Here is a 23785-nt window from a genome sequence, read left to right on the forward strand (position 1 = left end):
ATACTGAGCAACTGTCGACAGATGCCTCAAAACCTCTCATTTATTGATGAAGGTTTTATGCAATTTTAAACCACGACAACTAGCCAATTTTTCTTTGTTTTAAATAAACACTTTTCAGAACTATGATCTCTAACCATGGACCTTGGCTCCCAATACTTAAACACACTCAGCACTGATATTAAGCCATAACCAGATTATTACTTCTTCCAGGTCCAGCTTGTAATTTGCGAAGTTCTGAGACCATTGACACTACACTTCTCTTCTTTGCAAACTATCTGATTTGTGGCTTAATTAGTCATTTCAGTATTTTCTAACTTACTTGAATTTAGTGTTTGACGTGTTTTGGCACTTGTGCAATATGCTTCAATGACTTTAAGAATTTGAGCATCTTCTTCTAAAGCAGCTGTACCTAGAATCAATGGGAAAAATAAAATTTTAAACATGGATATATGTTTGTTAATACAAACAGGCCTTTGTAAATCATGTTTGTTTAAAGCTAAATACTATATATTCCAGTTGGGACCAAAGTTTGGCCTAATTAACCTCCCAAATTTCTCTTAATCATTTCAAAAATCAAGCTTCAATGACCAAAACTAACAAGAACTTTAAAAAATGAAAATACTATTACAATATATTTAAAACAACAAAAGACAAAATACAAGTCAGAGAAATTACTCATACATTGAAGACATTTTCTGAGTATGTGAATTTGCACAGGACATCTCAAGGATTACAAACAAAACAGATGTTAAACTGAAAAATAGCGTACTGCAGTTATTCTTTCATAATATTATCAAAGAAATGAAGGAACCAAATATAATTCAAAGAAGAGAAATCTTGACAGCTTTTGCAAATGAATCAGATTTACCCTGAAAGGTAAACAGCATTCTACTGAGAATTAAACAAAAAAACACATTGGCACAATTTCAGCCCAGTGTGCAGTAACGTGTCACCACCATTCAACCGTACCTAAGAAAAGTGGAGTACATTCAACTTCCCAGACAGTAAGAAGTTAAGAGCATTATAAAAGAAAAATAAATCTAGCCAAACTTAACATTGCAAAATATATATATTTTTTTTCAATATACAGCAAACACACTTCTGAACAAATGTCAAAGAAGCACCATTAGTTTAGATAGAACCAGGATTTTTATGGGCAAGTCAAGATGAATTTTTGTTTTAAAACCACTTTTCCCGTCCTCCTCCTTCCCCCCAAAAAAACCTCCTAGTCTTGCAAGTTCTCTGCTGCATGAATCTGAACTGCCTTCAACATCAAGATAAAGCACTGTGAGCCAGTGCATCCAGATTTATTTTTTGTGATTTATTACCACCACCACAAAGCTAACTGTCAAAAGATTTGGCAGGATTGACTGACAAGCTAACTGTTGAAGAAATCATCTTGACTAGGCATAGCTACCCCGCAATTTAAGAGACGCAGATATTCCCAAGTGCAGGTTATTTCTCTTTCAAGGCAGGAAAAATAATTTAATTTTGTTGTGGTTAGAATGCAGCCCTATATTATTACCATAGCAAAACGAGCATTTTCACTTCTGTAATCAGCACTGTAAGGGCACTCAGCTGAAACACCTTTATTTAGTTTCATTTGCCTGTTATAAAGCTAATTTCACATAGCAGTTTTCAACACAGCCCACAAATCCTTGGGAATCTGGAGAAGCTCAAGCTTCTCCAAGCCCAAGAAGCCCAGCAGGCCAACTGCATCCTGGGCAGCAGGTGGAGGGAGGGGATTGTGCCCCTCTGCTCTGCCCTTGTGAGGCCCCACCTGGAGTGCTGCGTCCAGCTCTGGGGCCCCCAGCACAAGGATGTGGGGCTGTTGGAGCAAGTCCAGAGGAGGGCCACAAAGATGAACAGAGGCTGGAGCACCTCTGCTATGGAGAAAGGCTGAGAGAGCTGGGACTGTTCAGCCTGGAGAAGAGAAGGCTCTGGGGAGACCTCATTTCAAATACTTAAAAGATTTATTAAAAAAAACAAACAAACAAACAAAAAGGATGGATAAGGACACTTTACTCGTAACGACAGGACAAGGGAGAATGGCCTTAAACTAAAAGAGAGTAGATTTAGACTAGACATTAGGAAGAAATTCTTCACTCTAAGGGCAGCGAGGCCCTGGCACAGTTTGCTCAGAGAAGCTGTGGATGCCCCATCCTTGGAGGTGTTCAAGGCCAGGCTGGAGGTGACCCTGGGCAGCTTGGTCTGGTGGGTGGCATCCCTGCCCATGGCAGGTGGTTGGAGTTAGATGATCTTTGAGGTCCCTCCCAACCCAAGCCATTCTATGATTCAATATTGTCTTCCAAGAGTACAGCTGGTAGTATTAGCAAAGTGAAATGAACTCCTAGGGCTACATCATAAGGGTTTCTAGCGAGGTAAAACTAAACTGGAAAATTAAGACTATTACTTTCAAAGTTGAGACTTTTTTTTGTCCTGTTTCTCACATTCAAATAATGAAACATAATTTACAATCTAATTTCTAATACTGGGGTGTTTATTAACGCCCTAGTGGTATTTCAGTTCTCTGCTCCTTAAAAATTGCACCACCACAGAAGTATAAACTGCATATTTAGAAGAGTCAAGGAAGTCAAAAACAATTTTGTTAGGTAAAAAGAGTCACTACCGTTTTTTCCCCAAAGTGAAAAAAGTGTCATCTTAAAGATAAAACTTCTATTGTGCAAGCAACTGATGGAAACAGTCTTCTCCAAATGTTAACTTGAATGGACTAGAAAAAGATGTCTTCTTTCATATTATAGAGAACCATAACTGCACTTCGCTACAACAGTTCATAAGAGACTGCTTAAATTTAAATGAGGATGCTTCTTATGTGGTCAGTTCACAATAAATCTTTTGAAGACATGATAGAGAATCAAGTTTTTAAATCATGTCAGCCAGATGACAGTCACAAGTATTTAAGAAGCCTCTTGTAGACCATAAAACTTTATCACCAAGAGAAACAAGATGCCCTGAAACTCATCATGTAAATAAGGGCCACGACTCCTTTATAAATACACCACCCAAAACAGTGTCCATGTCATGCTTGTTACTATTTCAGCTCTCACTGGTGTTTTTAAGTCTCAGTAACTTTTGTTTCTATATTCCAGATATCCTTCTAAACTATTCTGAATAGAAGCTACTACACATACTTGCTACTTAATGACCACACACGATGCACACAGAATACAATGAGATATACCTAAGAATACCATGCAGTGTGTATTAAGGACGTGGCTAGAATGGAATCAATAGAACACAGGACAACCTATTTTCTATCATTTTCAAGTTAAGTCTGACTGTCTTCCTCATGCCAGTAACAGGAGGAACAAGAAGTAAGGAAATCCTGAAAAGCCATCTCTATAGAAGGTTCTCTGCTACTATGCAGGTACTGGTCTTTCATCCTTTGTCATGAGAGAACCCTGTTCAGGCATCATAAAAAATAAAGCTTATCCTGAATTAAAGCCTCCACCTGTACATCCACAAAGAAAGATCATTCTGTCCACTGCCTTAACTCTTGGCTGTTGGAAAGTCACAGTACACTCAGAAGCACTTCTACCTTAAGAGAACCAGCCCTGAGGACAAGCTTTTTCTTTCAAACCCTGCGGATGTTGGTGAGAGACAATGCTTATAGTAACATATTTCATGTATTTATCACTCAGGGCACACAGCCTCTAACTGAAGAAGCTTATGAGCAAAAGACAGACAGAAGCAGAAGTTGCAGTAAAGGAATCTGGTCTTCAAATGTGAACACAGAAAACAATCTATTTTAAGCACCTTATCTTTTACTGGCACAACTAATTGAATCGTTCATTCACACAAATCTACAAGGCACTTCAACAGCCCACCTCACCTGACCTAGTTTGGTTGTTCACTTCAGGATATGAATTACATTGGAAAGGCAGCTCTCCGCCAACTACAAAGGAGCCTGAAATGACTAGCTCAAGTAGCAACATATCTGAACAGAGGATATGAGTGCCACCAGAAGCGAAGGTACCAAAAATAGTTACCTGTTCGCAGAAGGAATAATATTATCGAAGCATCAGAAGTTAAACAAGTTTCTAAACATACCGACATCAAAGTTGCAGGCTACAATTGCTAATTAGAAAAAGGAAGGTAGTACAAGTGCTGCTGACAGACCAGAGACTGGAAATTTTGATCAGAATAAATCTCTATGCATCATCCTGCAACTTCCACCTTCCCCTCACACACACTTTTTAAATCTATAGACACACATGGGAAAGCAGGATGTCTCTCACTTAGCCTTGGACAATTTTCTTCATTCTGTAGTCAATACTAAGTAAGCAATTAATCCCGTTGTGATATAAATACTGAAAATGAGTAAAATAAACAATCCTCTTTCCTTTCCCCTGACAGGAGAGAGGAAACTAGATGACTTGCTTAGACTGAACATTTAATTTCCACAAAATTTAAATGGATGTTAATTTCAGCCTTTGTAGTATGCAGACATTTGTTCAAGTCTTACTTTTTCTCAGTGCAAACTCTTCATCTGATGGCTTCCGTTCTGGCTTGCGTTTGGGAAGCAGCTTTTTCATGGTTTTAGGGCTTTTACTGAGATCCTGTGAGGGGAGAGCAAAAATACAGAAAAAAAGTAGAGCTTCTCTACAGTATTTCAAATCTTAGCTTTTAAGATGCATACAGGAGTTCATAACTAAAAATCTGCTAACAGCACCAACATGTAGTTTACTAATCTTTTTTGGCACTTCAGATTTGCCTGAACTGGCTGATTTCTTCTCTACCCATCCTCCAACTATACACAAAGTCGGATATTTTTAATCTATTCTGTCAACAGAAATACAGAGAAGCTGCTGCAAAACCATGCAGGCTGTTTGGGAGCTAGAGCAAAGGAAACAGGCAGGCATGTACCAATACTTTTTTCTCCCCCTTAACGTTTGAAGAGGCAACCCATTCGACTTCTCTACTTAAAAGCAGGTTTAAAAAAAAGGACCTAAAAAGGAAGCTTGGAAGGTAGTATACCTATACTCTTTAAAGCCAGAATTTTTAAATGTTTAGAGCTTTCTCAGAACGGACCTACAGCAAAAAAATACAGCAACAAATACAGCATTTCTGCTCATAATGCAGTCATGCTAATTTACAGGAGCAATGCTATTTTTACAGGAACAAAAGGAATATACTGGTCTACCCCTTACCTTAAGGGTACAAGACATCCTCTATAAAAGTACAGAACAAGAAAGTAAAAAAGTGAATGAGCAGGACAGACCAGAGATGATGAAGATAGACTGAATACTATCAATATCCTAAACACTGTAAAGGTGAAACTTTACCATGTCTGAGAATTTAGTGCCACACACAAAAGGCATGAAAGGAATTTAACTTACAAAGAGATGAGCATGTAGTACAGCTACACAAGAGAACACCTTATAATAATTAAGCCTAAATATTAACCTTCCAACTGAAGGCTACCTATCATTTCTTCCCCCATTGCTTATGGGATTTAGAAAGAAAAAGCAAGTTACATGCCCACCACAATCAAAACCAACCAGACCACACTGAGGCACAGCGTTTAGACTACAGTTTCTAAAACTGCAATTCACATGCTCACCAAATAACATTACTCTGTTAACATCACATGCTTACATGAGAATTCGTAGGCATAACTTCAGGCAAACAGATCTAGAGGGTGTCCTTGTTCATGGCAGGGGGGTTAGAACTAGATGATCTTTAAGGTCCCTTCCAACCCAAGCCATTCCGTGATTCTCTGTTACCCTTTTTGGGTCCTGTTGCTTTTCATTAAATTAGTGCAATGAGAATCCATGACAAAAAGATGCCAAAACAGAAGATATTACCGTGCCACACAGCATCCTCCTTATACAAACATGGACTTTAAATATCAATCTACTATTTTCTTAGTATTTATAAAGCCATGCAGAATGTAGTGCCAAGACCAAATCGACCTACCACCACCACTGTACTTCTCTCACAACAGATTTCTGTTTCATACCACATGTTAATTAAACATTACAACAGCATCTCAAAATCTAAATTTCTTTTGTTTGGTGGTAGGTTTGTTATTTGGAGTGTGTTTGTTGTTGCTTGGTTGTCTTTTTTTGCTAAACGGTGACATTAACTGTAAGATTCATTTAAGTAGAAAAAGATTATGTATATTTTGACAGTTTCTTTTTAATGTTTTCTTTTTAATATGTATTTTGACTACTTTTCTAAACACATTAGTTACCTAGTACCGGTGGTAAATACTGCAGAATCAAGAGTCAATTACACCACCAGAGCTGTTTAAAGTGATTTGATACAGCATTTTGAAGCACCACAGAATCCCTTATCCTAGATGCTTCTCAGCATGCTTAGTAAACAACTTACTTTGCAGTAAGCCTGGATGATCAATATAACAAAAGTGCCCTTTTTAAATTTTATTTATTTTATTTTATTTTATTTTTTTAAGAATTTCTAATTGTGGGGGGGTTATGGTTGTGGGTTTTTTTTGTTTGTTTGTTTTTAAATCTTGTTTAGTAACTAGACAGAGGATGAAAGTAAGTGAAAACACAGCAGGGGGGAAAGACATCATCTCCTAACACGCCTTTGTATTTTCTGAGCTGCAAGACTAAAAGCCTGTTTGAAACAAATAGCTTTCACTAGTCCATTACCATTCAGCACTAGCTGTTACCTACATCTTCATATTAAAATACGCACAAAATTTTAAAGTACTGGTGTATAAAAAAAAAAAAAAGTTAAGCTTCTCATCACAGGCCTTTTACAGAGTTAATACTTCTTGGCTGCTGCATCTCACCTCTTTATAGCAAAGTGCTGCTGAAGGCCTTAATGGAGGTGCAGGCCGTAAGCAGCTCAGGCTCCAAGGCTTGGGAGTTTTCGGAGGTTCCAGAGGTCCCCAGTTTATCGTGGTATGTGGAGTCCCATGATGCGACGGATGAGGGAGAGTGTGGTATGCAGGAGTCAGTGGTATCTGCTTGCTATCTGAATGCTTGCTGGAAGGCGTTACAGGATGGGAAGGAAGCTGTCAAAGACAGTAACAGGTATGGGAAGGGAGAGGAAGAATATTAACATCATAAAGGCAAAGTACCATGAAGGACCAGTGAAATAATCTCACCTTTCTAGTGCTTCTGTTTATTACAGCTGTGCTTTCAAAATTTTAGCACTGAATTATTGCTTAGAAAAGCAGTGCTTAAAGAAGTTTTTATTGTCTACTGTAGATAGAGCATGCACTAAAGAAAGAACAGCTACAAGCAGCTCTGCTCCCACTTCTTTCACCACTAAGATAAATTTAGATCCATTCATATAAGACAACTCAAATTCAGAATCTGAAAAAAACTACTTCAGGAAATTATTTTTCCACAGACCCACGCACATTGCCAGTTAAAACCTACCGTCCTAAGGACACTTAAAAGATGACGTGATTACTTGGTCATTATAAAAAGTAACTATAACAGATATTCTTTTATCCTATTAAACTATTACACCAAGAGCTAAGCATTTATTCTGTTCATGCAATTAAAAACATAAGACTTTGACCCCTTAAACTACAGTTATAACCCTTATGACTAGAACCAACCATTAGTAACGAGAACCAAATGTTAAAGAAAACACTTTACAAGGTCGTATATTTGCCAGATATCCTAATTTTATCTACACTGCTTATTCATTTCACAAGTCATTTCTTACTGTGTGAGATGGCACAGAATGAGGTTTAATGGTGGGATTCCCAACAGTTGTGACTTTGGTTTGCTTCTGCAGATGATCCACCCACTCGTGCAAGTCTTGTTGGTTGTTACATGACACTAGTATCCTTTCAATCATATTTCCTAGGTGACAGAAAAAGAAAAAAAAAAAAAAAAAGACATGGGAAACAAAAGAAGAATACTTAGTCCATCTGACCTGATAATAAATATACACATTTCTTAAAACATTATAACCCCAAAGTACCAAGAAAAAAATTACCCAAGGTTTTCAGAACCACAGCATCTTACTTTTCCATGTCATAGTATTTCCTCTGTGCATTTGTTCCTCCACAAAGCAAAGGAATTCTACCTTTCTTCCCCACTTAGGATAACACAAACACAACGTTTATGATAAGAAATAGAGGTAGGTGACAGGTTCACCCTGAGATCCAGAGGTACAATCTAGTAGCCTTATGCTTCTCCGTATTCCCAAGGAAAGCCAACATAGAACCTACAATGTCATTCTTTAGTCTGCAAGCTATAGTATTGGACAAGTGGTAAAATACCGTTCAGAAAAGGTAGAAAGTCAGTCTGAATCTAGTATTAAAACTGAGGTAAGTCACTTGGGAAAGCAGCAGGGTGATTAACCCAGGATTACTTTAATTTCTACAGTTAGCTCCATTTTAACCCACCAAATTCCTTATCTGAGGATCAGCTTTGGAGCTATTATCTCAGAAGAACAAGCAACATCAACAGCTTTTTCCCCTTTACCTGCCACCTGAGAGCCTCAAAATTACTTTATTGAAATGCAACCTGCTTGGGGGCAGAATGGATCCAAGAAAAAAATGAAGGTATAAACCTCCATCGTGTAGATCCTTCTCCCAGTGTGTCTTCCTAGGATTCTGACATCAGGAACTGTTCTTCAAAATTAAGTTACATGCTGAAACAAACTACTTTCCAGAGAGAAAATACCCAAAGAAAGCAGAGCTGCAAGCACGATTAGCAGAGCTACTACCAGTCTCTCAGTAAAGAGACTGATTGTTTACTTCTAAAGGAAAGCTCTTGATTAAAGCTCTTCTGGACTGTCTGAAATTTCCTTTCTTCCAGAAAGTAGCACAGTCTGAATTGCTTCACCAATAAAGGACCTTTTCCAAGGCTAGTGCCTTAATTAAAAGGCAGAAATCTAGAGGTGAACCCCATACAAAGGCAGTTTGTTAACTGCTTAACGCTAGCAGTAAAAAGCAATTTTCACGTGAGGCTCTGTGTAGATGCCTTACCAAATCTGTAAAATCACAAGATGGCTGAGGAGACGGGAAGGGACCTCTAGAGGTCACCTTGTCCAACATCCCTACTCAAGCAGGCTACCCACAGCTGGTTGCCCAAGACCACATCAAGACAGCTCTTAAGTCTCTTAAGTATCTCCAAGTATAGAAGCTCCACAACCTCTGGGAAACCTGTGATAAATGCTCAGTCACCCTCAGAATGAAAAACATTTAGACAAAACATCTGATATTGAAACATTAAATAGCAAATAGAAGTATTTCCAGACAATACCTGATATTTCAAATGCATTTTTATGGTTTTCACTGTCTTCTAGCTTTGTGATAGTCATTCCGGTCATTGGCAGTTTTCCCTGAGAAAAAAAAAAAAACACACAAATTAAATTCAAAACACACAAAACCATTACCAAGTAAAGAATATGTAATTTCGAACTCTGAATGAACTCGTGCACATAAAATATATTGCTAAACACGCATACACAACACACTGATGGGTTTAAAATATTTTAAAATCCAAGCAGACACCTTGCAATGCAAGTTTTAATGCCCAACTTCTACAAACAAGATCTGTGATTTTAATGAGACTATTTGATATCTGGGCAGCCTACAAATCCATATGAACATAAGAGTGGTTACTCATCATAGCCTCAAGTTCTGGGAACTGAGATGTTCAGGGTCATCCATGTTACATGACTGGAGGCAATGATGACTGATCTTAAATCACATTTGTTTGCAAACTGATTGATTAGCTCTCAAAACAAGGTTTGTGGTATGTTTAGAAAGGAAGATTTCATTAAGCAAATCCTTCAATTATACTGAAGACTTATATCTGACATCCCTGCCACTACTAAATTTACTCTCAAATATTTGGGGAAAAAGAACAAAAGCAGTAAAAACACCTTCAAAGTTTCTGAGGTTTCAGAAAAACATTAGTTTTGCAGAAGAAAACCTAATCTCATTTTAAGCCCAAGCAGTCTGGAAAAAAAAAGTCAGTTTAGGATAACTTTTTGTCCATTTCGAACCACAGAAGAACAGATAAGATGTAATATTGCCAGGATGAAAGGCTTTACCAAAAATGCAACTTTAATAAAAGTTCTTTTAAGACAGATCCTGTATTCTTCTGCACAGAAACACTATTCAGCACATGCTGGCAGAAGTGCAAATCCTATGTACTCAGGAATTTTGGCTCCAATGGAGGGGATTTTATTTTATTTTATTTAAATGACTACCGGATGGACAAAGGCGTCTTGTAAGCTGAACTGAAACTACTTAGTATTCTGTATGCACAGAGTATGCTGAAGCCCAAGATGCCAAAAATAAAGTTTCCTTGCAACAGTTTCTCTGATGAAGGGAACATGGTAGCATTGTGTCTTACAATGCAGCCTAAAATTCTGTTTTTCTGATTCGTAAATAACAGAGCATACAGCCACGCTGTATGTGAGGTGCAGGAAATGTTGACATAGGTGCAAAGGGAACACAGGGACACACCAGGCAAAAGATTGGTGATGGAGAACAAAGATCACCTGAGCCACATGGAGACAAAAAGTACAAAGTCAGCAAAACACAGAAAATTGCAACAAACTCAGGAACCACTCACATTCCCCTTCTTTCAAGAAACAATTGTGAAAATTGTGAAGTTCCCATGTAAAATATAGTTTGTACCCTTCACAACTACAAATCTGGCTAAATGTACTCCCCACTAGTCCATTACAGTATGTGGTAAATAGCAGCACTATGAACTAGAATGCCTGAAGCCTGCTGATAACTTGAATATTCAGACATACATGAGGATGTACTGCAACATGAAGCAGCTGCAGCTTATACCTAAACAGCAAGGATCAGGAAATGCTCCTTTCTCCCTGTTTGTAGACATGCACCAGTCAGGAAAAGAGACATGTAAAGATGCTGCTTTCAAGGACATCTTTTCTCTTGGAATGACCGAGGGAGCTGCATCACCATCTGCCCACATCCCACTTCAGAGGCAAGAACCTCAAAACAAAGATCCAGACAGCACGTGCTATGTATTCCCAACACAGCTCGAAGCCACAGTCTCAGACATAAAAAGTAATGAAATAATTCTGCCTTGCTGTGAAAACGTAGACATTAGGATTTGAGAAGTTCATAGCGTCAGGAAAATCACATTAGAACTTACAAAGAAATCAATAATTTTGTATTGAACAGGGGGTTGGGCAGTAAACACTAAGAAAGCGCTGTGAACATGCTGAACAGAACCTGAAGACAAGTGCACAGAAAACTGCTTATTTATTGAACAGTGACATCCACCTGAGGGACAAGATGGGTGAGAGAAGGAAGAAAGTATATGCAGTTTAAAAGCAGGAGAGCAGAATTAAGCCTGACAGATTCATTGCTTAATTTTGTGCTGTTTGTTAACGCACTAAACTTCCACTCAGTTGCCTTTGTACTAGAAGCACCTTCCGTCATCAGGAATTATGGCTGTGACACTTGGGATCTGGCACTCACCTGCCTTTCCTAGTATCTTTTTCCATCCACATCAGGATAAAGTACCAGCTAAAAGTTATTAAGAGCAGCACAAAGATAACAGAAGCTTGATTATGTATTTGACCTACACGTCTTAGATAAATCCAGCTACTATCATGAATCCGAACATGAATTTGAGTCACACTGTTTGTGACTGGATGTAGCCAACTGTGTAAGAACCCTGAATTATAAACCTTTAGCATTCCTTTGTGGCAGATGAATCACTACTTGAGAGAAAGGAACAGAATGCTTGAATGATTTACAAAAGTACTTAAAGCAGGTGGGATCTTGGGCCCCTTTCAGAATTTTTGTTTCATTTTCCCTTGCTTTTGGTTGTTTTGCTGTGATGTCGGAATCACCCAGCCAGACTTGAACATTTACAAAAGTTTCAAAAACTCGTGGAGTAAGCACTGGCTCTAACTTCACCTTCTAGGAGGTCTTTGGAGCTACAGTCAGATTGCAAGAGCAAGTACTCAGCTAGAAAACACACTACAGTGCTTAAAGGCCATCTACCAGGAACAAGTAGTGGATTTGTGAAGTGAAATATCTGGTGGTGCTGAAGGCCCGAAGGTCACAGCATATGTGTTTCAGGTGTACATTGTTAGTACACTGGGCTAGCTCTAGGTTGGTGCCATGGACTAAGTGGCAATGAGTACTTGAAGCAGATCAAGTGTACTTTTGGAGCATGCCTTCCAGTTCAGCTCCATCCAGAGGAAATCCAGTTGGTAGGCCCTGAGATCACTCCAACACTGTGACTCAAGAGTCAGTAAAGAGGAAAAACTAGAAGACTCATGTCAGAAGTGCTCTGCTGATTCACAGACGCACCTAAAGAACTAGATGGTAACTCAGCCTAACTTGCACCACTGAGAGCCTAAAGAGTCCTGTGTAATTTTGGTAATATTGAAGCAGCAGTCAGAAGATCGCTAATGAGCCTGCACAACAGAATCCTTTTCATATGTAGCTCTAAAAAGCTATTAATTTTTCCTCTCAGTAGCTAATACCGAGAAGGACAGAGGTGAAAAAATGTCTTGCTGACGGTCACAGAAGTCGCCAGCTGCAAAAAAGTCAAATCCAAGCTTCTAGGCTTCATAAAACAGAAAACCAGTTCTTACTGCAGAAATTACCTTTTCCCTTTGTAAACACAGAATTTTAATAATCCTTCCACGTTTTCTATGAAACATTTGGGAAAACACACTCCCAGCATTTATACACATATGTACATATATTACTTTACCTGATAGATAAACCCACTCATTCTTGGGCTGGCAGACAACATAAGCAAGATGTTAGGGAAGAGAAGAAGATACCTTTCATTCTTTTCCTTTAAAAAAAAAAAAAAGAAAATGAAAAAGTAAATACAACATCACAAGCTCCCTCCCCACTTTTTATATTAGATATTATTAAAAACTATCAACAATGTTACAACTCTATAGTTATTCCATAAGCATTCATCTCTAGCAAAATTAAGCCTTCATAAATGTAAAAGGAGTTTGGATTATTGAGTTTTCTATTTCAAAATTTCCAGTAATACATGCCTATAACTCCTTTCTGGAGAGTAGAGCCTTATTTTTTAAAAAGAAATTTTAAGGCCAGTATTTCACCCAGACGGTGTTTCGGTGACTTTAGCAAAGCCAAAATCACATACTGGATATATTTGTTAATATAGCATGGATGGATGCTGTTACTGTAATGTCAAGACTTAGTGTCTCTTAAATTGGAGACATCACATTTTTCTGTAATGTCAGATTATGTTCCAAATTAGCAAAAGATTATGAAAGAAAAGTAATAATGCTCATATTCAATAAAAATATTGTTTTGTTCTGTTTTTAGTATTCTGGTTTCACTTATGAGGTTGACTTTATTTTTTTGTTTTGAGAAGTACTTCTGTGGTAAGAGGAGAAAATTTACTCAATCAGCTGGTATAGATGAACACGTAAAGAAAGGAGCATTTACATATTAAGCTTTTATTTTAATGACAAAACAAATATATCCATTCTCAAAGTCACTATCTCAATTCCGAACATCTTTGCAATACAATACAGGTCCTTATCAAGTTTGAATGTTTCTATTAGTTTTTCAGGAGGTCTTTACAAATGTCTACATCATTTAGAAAAGACACTAAAATGACTGTTTTAGCAAAATTAAACTGTTAGATACCTAGTCAAAAAGTAATCTCATAATATATGTGGAAGCTACTAGAAGTCTATTATATTTGACTTTTTAATCAGAATGAAAGATCGTGGTGGCTTTTAATTTATTTTTAAGACAAGAGGCAACTGCAGAAGATGCACTATGAATTCTACTAAATCTTCCTTGAAGTTTAAATAAACACCTAACAATTAAAAAAAATTAACAGGTGATGAATTTTAAAGTACTCAGTTGCAAAAACATTTTTCTCTTTCCTCATATGCATTGAAATCTTTGTTCTACAGAAGGAAATCGAATGAGGTTGCAATTCAAAAACCCCCAACAACTTCAAAGTTGATTATACAGGAGAACAGCCTACAGTAAAAACACACCAGTAATCTGTATACATTTCTCTTTTGTTAACACTTGCTTTAAAAATCTTTTAGAATGTTATCTCTAGTAGGATTTTTTTTCTTTAAAAATCACCCATACTTTGCAACGTCACCTTTGTCTTTTTTCACGTCTCCTCTTAGTCCATTTCTCCAAAACCATTGATTTTTCAAACCTGTATTTCAAAAATGTACTGCCTCTGCAAAGTTCCCAAAACACTAAGGGCAAAATTGACCTCAAGGCACCTTATAGTATGACTCTTATTTAAATGTTATAATCGTTTGTGAAATGATCCTGTAATATAACTACATATGGAAAAACTTGTTTAATTATGCACTTCAAAAACAGACCTAAAAACATGGTAAGATCATTTTTCAAGTGTTATATTAGCCACGTTTCAGTAAGTTTTACAGATGAGACCATCCATCTTCAAGTGTTTTTTTTTTTCCCTATTTTATAATAAAAGCCTTAAAGAAGTGGGAAGAGATTCTATTCTAGATTAGTATCTCAAAACATTATTTCTGCTACAAAATTTATATTATGTTGTGCTACATGATTTTGTGTGTGTGTGTATATATACATATATATATATGTATATGTATAATTATGATTACAATAGGGAAAGACAGACTGACAGTAAAGATGAGAACTGCCTTACCTCACTTCCAGCACACTGAATCATGACCTGGGACATGTAAATTACATTGCCAAGTGTTTTAATATCTTCTCCCTCCCAACAGCGGATTGCTTCTGTTAATATTTGTAGTTCAAGTTCTTTCCGTTTCCGTACTTCTTGACATTGTGCCTAGCAAACATAGGCAAAAATATCATCTCTATCAACTCCATCAATATGGTTAAGGGTAGAAATAGCACTACAGTTGTATTTACTGTTTTCAGTGTAGTAAACAGAAGACAATAGCCAATTTGAAGCATTTTCATTTAGATGACCATTACCAGTATTTCTTAAAAAACTAGTTTTGCTATCTTCCCTATTACTTTTCTTTTCAATACACTGACTTCAATTACAAATTTATAGTTTGAGAAAACTATAGTTGAGAAATCCCATTCCTCAAATTTCCCTTTTCTTTACATTTCATGTTTTTGTTCTTTTAAGACAAACAGCTTGGCTAGAGCAGAAAACAGTAACACAGCCATCCTAAGTACAAATTACTACATGGAAAGCATATTCTTATTCAGTAAAAGCTGCCATGACATTTGTGCAAACACTGTCTAACCACGTGCTCCTATTTTTATTACATTTCTTGCCAACCTGCCCTACTAGCTGTAATCATCTCACTTCAGTTTTTCAGGATTATTGTCTCTCATTTGTGAAGTACTCAACTGAACGGGGAAACCCCAAACCTCGTCTGAACACAGGTAACAATAAATTCCTGCTTTAAAATGTAAAAAACACCAGGTTACCAGCAGCATGCACTTCCAGCAGGAAACACAAAATGTTAAGTTTATTGTCACTTTGAATACATTAAACACATGCCCGCTGCAGTTGCACTTTTTTTTTTTTAAGTTAAGAAAAAAAGACAGCCCATTTGTTCAAATCAGGCTTATCCCCTTGATTATTACTGAAAGTTCCTATCTTTAGGAGTTTATCTTGTGCTTCCCTTTTCATCCTTCCTCCCTCAACTCTACCACTATTCCACTAAAACAAATGCACTTCAGAATTTATTTATTTTTTTTTAAATATAGTCAAGCATTGTGGCCCTTCTTTAGGTCACTAGTCATGTGTGTGCTCACAGAAAGGAAAATAAAGCACAAGTGAGAGGGCAGACTGAGAATTGCAGAATGCTTGCAAGGCTCTTCTGTCAATAGTCTATTTGCTGTAACTCCCCCACAGCTTGCAATCCTCAGCTCTGCCCGTTAACTGCATTGATTTCCAGGGCTCAAAAGAAGTTTCACAAAAATTTCTTATACCAAAGTATACAAAAAAGTTTCACATTTTAAAAGCAATGGATAGAGATGAAATTAGAGAAGACTATACTGTAAAATACACATTATCTATTTTTCATCACTCTTACAGAAAGATTTTTGAAGGCAGTCATGGATTTTTGAATATCTGGACGATCCGGATGATAATCCTAAAAGCAAGGGAAAAAGAACAGAATAAAAGATTTAGTTCTAGTAAAAATAATAACAAAGTATTTAGAGGCTTAACTAAATACAAATAATCCTATAAAATAAAAGCTTTTAGATCTCTCTTTTCACAGCCGTCTTACTCTTATATCAAAAACTGGTTGTCTGTCTTGTAAAAAAGAAAAAGTAAAATGCCATTTACAACTTTGCTATTTATGCCTAAAATAGAGACAAGAAAATTTTACAGGAACTATTGGTCAAAAAATTGCTTTCCAACTTGAAATCCTAATAGGAAAGCATTCATTTTAGAGGGTTTTATTTGGCATGTTACCTTTCTTTGTCACAAAAAACACATTCCTTCCATATTAGTATGTCTCGTCACTGACTGACAAACCATGTGACACAACGAAGACCCATATGCCTTCTATTTCTCTCCCTCCTTCACACCCCACAAATGTAACCTATAAAATGCAAATGCAGAAACAGTAACTCCTCAAACACCTTCCCCCATGGGAAAGATCATTTTGGGACAGTGTGCAGTAGAAGTCAAGGTGAAGTGTCCAACAGGTTGAGGTCCTAAGATGGGAAGCAGCACTCCTACAAGATAAAGTAGCCTCAAGTTGTGTGCAGGAGATGAACTCAACTTCGAGTCAACCAAAGTCCGTGCAAGACTATTCTAGGAGTGAAGGTTAGCTTCTCTGGCTAGCTTTACCGTAAACATTTAGCTTTTGCAGGAAGTTTTTTACTGCACCGTCTTAAACTATTGCAGCCTGTATTTCAGGAGGCTGCAGGAAGAGGAAACAAAGGTAATTTTGGGTCCCGTCATGTTTGACATGTACCTTTAAAATAATTGTTGTCAAATCATCATTAAGCTGGAACATAAATGCTGATAAGATATACCTCCATGTGCCTTTCAAGTTCTTTGAGTAACGTGGGGTATTTATCCAGACGCATAAAAGGTTTGCTGAGGCCTGTGGTCAGTACAAGGATCCCAGGGCTGTTGGCACCTTTCATCTCCATGAATTCTCCTAGCTCCTCACTGTGCACACAAGATATTTAAGCAAATTAACATCAAATTATCGAGACAATTAGAATTGTGTTAGATTCTTCACTTCAGGCTTCCACCTGCAATGAATTCTGCCAGTAAAACAAAAAGGCCAAATAAATTTATCAAATAAATCAAAATTAAGCACAACATAAGTGCTGACCTCAGTTTGCTCCAGTATTTTGTTTAATCTAGAAAGACATTTGTTGGGATTTGCTGGGATAATGGGTCCACCATTAATCCAGGGAACAGAAATGGAATTGCATCCACACTCTAGGCAACTGATGATCAGAGACAGCTCCTAAATGCTACCCCATTCAAGCAAAAGTTACAGAATCAAGCCTTTGCACAATGTTTTATTACTTACCTCTTTATTCTAGTAAAAAGACATCTGACCTTAGAGGTGGCTTAAAAAGGTAATTCCCAGGAGTAAACTAGAGAACAGCTCTGCATTCAGTCAGGTGGGCACTGCTGTTTTTAAGGTGGCAAGCACTAATGCGAAGGCACAGAGTGTTTCAAAACCTTCTTCCTCCCACACTTAGGCACTTAACAACCTCGTATCACGCATCCCAGGCGTTACTGACTGACTAACCAGCAGCCACACAAATGGCAGACCACAGCAGAAGTAACTGGTGTGCAGTTCATCCTCACAAGAGCCAGGGTTTCACGGAAGGTATAATTATACAACACGCTTGTTTTGACAACAAAGTTGGTTTAAGAAACCCACACGCTCCAAGTATCATGAACTGCTACATCCCTTACCCACAGCTTCTCATACTTGGATCATGTCCAGGAACTCATTTGCAGCACAGCCCTTCAGCTTGTCCCATGAACTCCATTAAAAGGCAGCAGAACACCATAGGAATTTGTGCTGACTTTGCTATCAAGGAAACTTACAATATCTACATTCTCAGTTTTCTGAAATCTTTGGTTTTTAAGGGAGCTAAGGTCTAGGATGAGATTTAAGAGTTTAAATGGCCAGGAATAAAGTCAGCCTCCTCTTTAGGGAAAGGAAGCCCAGCAGCACCTGGGCTTATTTCCAGGCTTTAAAACACACATGTTGCAGACATGATCCTGAAGACAAAGTCTAAATAAAGAAAATTCAGAAAGCCACTTAGTAAAATCTTTTTTGCATTCAACCTATGCCATCCTAGACATCTGCAGATGAGGTTATTCATGGTTTGAGCAATTGTTATTTTCTCATGCAACACACAAATTCCATGTTAAGTTACGCCAAAAATCTTTACTTTCAGCTGATTAACAGCAGTATGTCCCCAAAAGCCACGACTTACAATATTTTTCATTTCCCTGGTTGTTGACACAGTCTCATTTTTCAAAGGCAGCTTCTGCCAGACACTAGATTTGGTATTTTCAGAAACAGTAAAACATCAAAAACCAAGAAAGGAGGAATATTTACTTGTATATTATGGCCCCATTAACAAAAATCTAAACCTAGGTAACATTTTGGAAAGAGTAAGTACCTCCCAACTTTGGAAATAGTGTCATATTTTACATGCAGAAGTGAAAGCAAATTTGATCTGTAAAAAGAACAATGCTATTAACTTCAACAAATGTGTTCTGGTGTGTATCAGTGAGGTGTGCTACATAAAATCACAAATTAAGGCAAAAGAGACCCTGCCTGTCCACCCACTCTATCCCTTCTGATTTCAGGGTAACTTACACTTTATTACTGCCATTTGCCCAGACAGATGAAGAAAGCAAGCCAAGGACACGAATTGAGTCTTTCCCACCTCATGCAAGCACTTCACCCATCGGCCCACCCAGACGTTTCTCCTCCTGGTTTCCCCAGGCTCACAGAACAGAAGACACTTCTCCATGCAGGTAACTCCAATTTTTTACTTATCTTCACATTAGCTAGGTAGTTTAATTAGATCCAATACTGCTTCTGTACTGCCAGGGAGGGCATAACCTTAACACCACCTCTTCCAGAGCATTTCACACTAGGCCCAGGCCCTTCTCAGAGCACATGCGTGCTTCTGCTGTTCTGGACCAGCAGTGTGAAGGAAGCAGATAGGAAGGAGTTTCCCCAACACCTGCTTTGCATCATGAAGACGCAGAGGGAAGGGTTTGACACACTGGTGAACATCACAGCTCCAGGAGGCAGACCTCCCTTCCCCACCCCTTTCAGGCAGCCTCTATCAGCAGCTCCAGGCCTCCCAAAACCAGCCCGTGACACGGTCAGCTTTTAGCCAGAATTGAAACTCATTGAAAAACCTCCTACAGTAAATTGTGTGGAAAATCATTATAAAGCAACACAGATAAGCCTGAGTACTTTCCTGGCTTTGGGTTTGATTTAAGAAGAAGAGCTGCCCACTGAATATCTAGAACCACAAGACTTATTTGCCTTAAGCTTTCTTATGAACAGTCTGCATAAAAATCGCATCAATTTCACAAAATGATGACTGATTCTGGTGGCACCTTCATGAACTAAGGCTTTCTGCTCACACTTAGGTTGGTTTACAGTGTTACCAGCTAGTTGTTCATCCAGGATTTTGACTAATTTGGGCCTCTCACTACAAGAAGGGCATCGAGGCCCTGGAGCATGTCCAGAGAGGGGCTATGAAGCTGGTGAGGGGCCTGGAGCACAAGGCCTGTGAGGGGCGGCTGAGGGAACTGGGGGTGTTTGGTCTGGAGAAGAGGAGACTGAGGGAAGACCTTATTGCTCTCTGCAGCTACCTGAAAGGAAAATGTAGGGAGCTGGGGTTGGCCTCTTCTCACAGGAAACTAGTGACAGGACCGGAGGGAATGGCCTCAGGTTGTGCCAGGGGAGGGGTGCAGCTCAGGGGATCTGCTCAGGGGATGTGGCTGTTTCCAGCAGGGTTTAGCAAAGCTCAGATGTGAAGGCCCTTTTTTCAGTGCCAGACACTAAAGGTAGTGCTACAAGAACTAACAGGAAGGAAACATTCCTTCTTTGCATTGTTTACTTCAGCCAGACACGCAGCCCCTACAGCCAAACTGTAGGAACTATTTCCTTCCTCGTTATCTCTCACCCTTTCCCATTTCAGGCAGCACAACCCATGCACGTCCACACAACTTTTCTTCTCCGAAATGCCAGCCATGAATACCGCAGGCCGTTTCAATTCAACATTGTTCTCAGCAATGCTGATTTTCAGCTTTCGGTTGCAAAGACACAAAAACCCCCGTCCCTAACTACTTTGGCCATCCCCATGCTGCTGTGTGCACACAACTGCATTACAGAAGTGGCATTTGCTGAGCTATCCCCTAACACAATGCATTTGTCTTCTCCTTTTAATTATTTTATTATTTAATGCCTCCACAACAGGAGGAACACTGTGGTTACCAAATCCACTTCACCCACATTCAACGCTGCTGATTTTTCATCACCTCTGTTCCTTTTCTTCCCAAGCCCGGCATTGTGAAACAGATGCGTCAGAAAACAGGGGAGAGCTTGCTGCAGAGAATCCACTACTTTGCAACCTGACAAAATAAAGAAACTTTTTTTTTTTTTTTTTTTAAAACTGAAAACGCTCCATCCTTACGCAAGGTCACAGCAGTTGCCAGCCAGGGCTGCTCTCCACCATAGGACACTTTGTTGATTATCTCCTGGGTTTCACTTAATCACAGTGTGAGAACCCACAGAGCAAGTTTAAACCACGGCTCTCTTGAAGTGTACACAACGTCCTGAGAAACACGCTTAACAATGGCATCATCAGGAAGCCCTTTACACAGCGCGGTGTTAATCGGTGCAATTAAAACTGAATTACGTAGTTTTCCTCCCAACGTTCCCAGGAGGACAATGTTTTCTTTCATACGCTCCTATACGTCGCCCTGACAAGTTTCGACACGCTGGCTTGTTCAAACTCCAGGACGAACACAGGCACACACACTCTGAACACAATAGGAGCAAAAATATTGTTCAAGCAGCGTCGTGGTGCGGCCCCTGCTACCAGACTGCCCAAGCTAAACCAACCTGCCAACTCCACAGCCTTGAAAACAGAAGTATTTGGCAAAAAGGACATTACTTTGAGCTAAAGTAAATGTCCTTCATTTATTCATGAAGGACAAATACAAACGTAATGGAAAGGTTTAATTCAATACAACACGGGTGGGTTAGAACACTGTTTGAATATGACAACAGTTCACAACTGTTTCTTAATTAATAGCAGCTTAAAAAAAATCCCTGTTGTTAGCTTAAGAGCACAGCTGCTTTGACAAAGACAATGGCTCTTTCATGTCACAATTTCAACCAGTGCTTACACGTCAGAATGTATGCTAAAATAAAAGCTCTGACCCAAAGCTAAACTGTATGTTGTTTTTATTTTAAAATAGAAAAATATATATTGATTTGCTTAAACAGAAAAAAATTTTGAACAGTTAAAACCAACTCAGTCACAACTGGCTATGTAAATACCTTTTTAAAAAGAAGCAGACGAGATTTCAATTCACTACTTGTGTCATTTTACAGACTAAAAAGCAGAGAAGCATACGAAAGCACTGTGCTTCATTTACCCACAAAATCCCTAGCTGAAGAGTTCTCCCTCTTCTTCAAACTAACGTTAGTTCACAGCAAAAGTTATTTTAGAAGTCACTACAAAAAATGTCTTTAAGCCATATTAACATATTCAAATCTTTCTTAGAGCAGCTGTCTCTAAAAGCTGCAAGTCAGGCTGGGGAGAGGGAAGAAAACAAGTTCAGATGTGCCTACAGTAACAGAAAGCAAAAAAAAAAAAGTCATTTAAACTCGAGGAAAACATTTTCAGGAACTAAAATGTATATTTGAAAGCACAACTTACACTTCTGAAGTAGGTCTCTGTTTGTAATAGATGGAGCAGGAGCTATCACTGCTGAGGGGTCTGAGGACTGCACACAGGCACCGCATTTTGAGAGCGTTGTGGCACAGCTTGGCTCAGCAACCCCTCGACTGCAGCTTTGAGTTTCCTAGTGCTAACCTTCCCAGGCGAGCTGCTCACTCGGGGACTGCTGCTCCGCGTATGACATCAGCCTGCACACTTGCAGGCTCAGGGATGCACAGAAGTGGGGGAGGCACAAAGGGTTTTCTGACTCAAGCTGATCTGTATTCCACGCTCCAGTTACTCAGAGTAATTGTAATGTTTCAGCTCCAGAAACTTTATCCAGACTGCTAGGTCAGTGATGCAAATGCAGAACATGCTGAGGATATGTTATCTAAGAAAGCTGAAGGATCTAGCAAAAGTAATATTTGAACAATTGAAGTTTTGCAAATAGCTTCCAGCTATTCTTCCAGCTGAAAACTGGCTCAACACTTGTTTTGCAACACAAAAGCAACCAACATTACTGATTTTTGGCTTCTTTTGGAATAAATTAGTTTCTTCTTTTAGAAACATTTTTCTTACATTTTGTTTAAACAATGCCATGTTTATCTTAAACAAAAGTCAAAAAGCTTAAAGGTCTCTCTCCCCCCAATAATTACATATTTAATACTGATTACAATTGGGTCTATATTCTGTATTTTTTTAAAGCTCAACATCCCACTGACTTTTAGACCACCTCCCCCTCATTGGTATCCACCTGTCAGGTAGTTCTATACTTAAATTATCTTTTCCCTTGTCATTTTGGATATAGTCTACATACATTCTCAGTCCTAGCTGCTGCCTCTTCTTTTTCTTTGCTGGACTTTACTCTTGCACTGAACTTTACAACTTCTGATGTCTGTTCTGATGCCAGGAGTAATACCATCTCAAGTTCCTGAGACTCCTTACTCCTCTGCAATTATCCGTTTCTGTCCTTTGTATCCAACTGTTTGGTTTTTGTTTCTTAAATTGGTTTGAGGAAAATTCCTTCTTTCATGCCTGAGGTTGTTCATCCTGTTTCTTCTCTTACTGGAAGGCAAGTATACTTCTATGATCAGAATCTCAAATGGCAAACAATGCTGCTTCAACTAAATGCTATGCCCTTGAGACAGTACTGCACAATTCTCTCCAAAAATAATACAGGATTATTGCATTCGATCATCTACCCTTGGACTTGAACTGGGATCTTCAAGCAGAACTATGGGACTGAAAGCTCATACAACACTGCCAAAGAGGTGTGACTGTTAGAGAATGAAGTAAAGAAAATAGGGATCACATACAGTGGCACTACAGCCACAACTGGAGAAGGGACTGTGGAGAATGAGCCAGGAGACAGTGATGGAAACAAACAAAACACTGATCTCTGCAAGAGTCACCACCCAGCTGCACCTGGTGAGCTCCATCTCTTAAGCTCTAGCAAGTGGCTTAAGACGATTATAAGACAAGGTGACAGACCTAAGTATGTTAAATAGTCGTCATTTTTCCTTGAGTGTCTCTCAAACTGGAAGAATTTTAGGTCTGGAAAAAATAAAAATAAAAAACATGCAACAGCTCTGACCCAATTCCTCAAACAAAAAGAGCCTACAAAATTTCAAACTGTACAAAACTGGAGAAATGATGCTGATTAGCAGCTCTAGAGTGACATGACTGGAATCAGGTAAGACCACCTGCTCACAATGCTCCAAACTTAAAAGAAGTAAGACAGCAGAAGATTTTTGCTGTTGTTCTTATTGTCAGACCCAAATACAACCTCAAAAAACATTTAGCTCTGGAACCTGAACTCCTGTACGGGCTGTACAAGCTTTTATTCCCATTTCTGCACACTCATGGAAGTCTCTTAAAAGTTGAACTACTAAAGTGAATATCTATGAACAG

The 23785-nt window shown here is 38.6% G+C and overlaps 1 protein-coding gene across 4 annotated transcripts in view; it reads right to left on the bottom strand.

Moving 5' to 3' along the window:
* ARHGEF7 (Rho guanine nucleotide exchange factor 7) overlaps positions 1-23785 on the bottom strand; it is a 108921-nt gene that overhangs the window by 17894 nt on the left and 67242 nt on the right. For all 4 annotated transcript variants that reach the window (XM_082774365.1, XM_082774364.1, XM_082774367.1 and 1 more), the window contains 9 exons: positions 16955-17093; positions 16000-16059; positions 14625-14771; positions 12684-12770; positions 9225-9303; positions 7675-7814; positions 6785-7009; positions 4487-4580; positions 320-409 (listed from right to left, as the gene is read on the bottom strand). In XM_082774365.1, coding sequence (XP_082630491.1) covers positions 320-409; positions 4487-4580; positions 6785-7009; positions 7675-7814; positions 9225-9303; positions 12684-12770; positions 14625-14771; positions 16000-16059; positions 16955-17093 — 1061 coding nt within the window. The remainder of the gene's footprint in view (positions 1-319; positions 410-4486; positions 4581-6784; positions 7010-7674; positions 7815-9224; positions 9304-12683; positions 12771-14624; positions 14772-15999; positions 16060-16954; positions 17094-23785) is intronic.

The sequence above is a fragment of the Aythya marila genome, assembly GCF_965140915.1.
Source record: "Aythya marila genome assembly, chromosome: 1".
NCBI lineage: Eukaryota > Metazoa > Chordata > Aves > Anseriformes > Anatidae > Aythya > Aythya marila.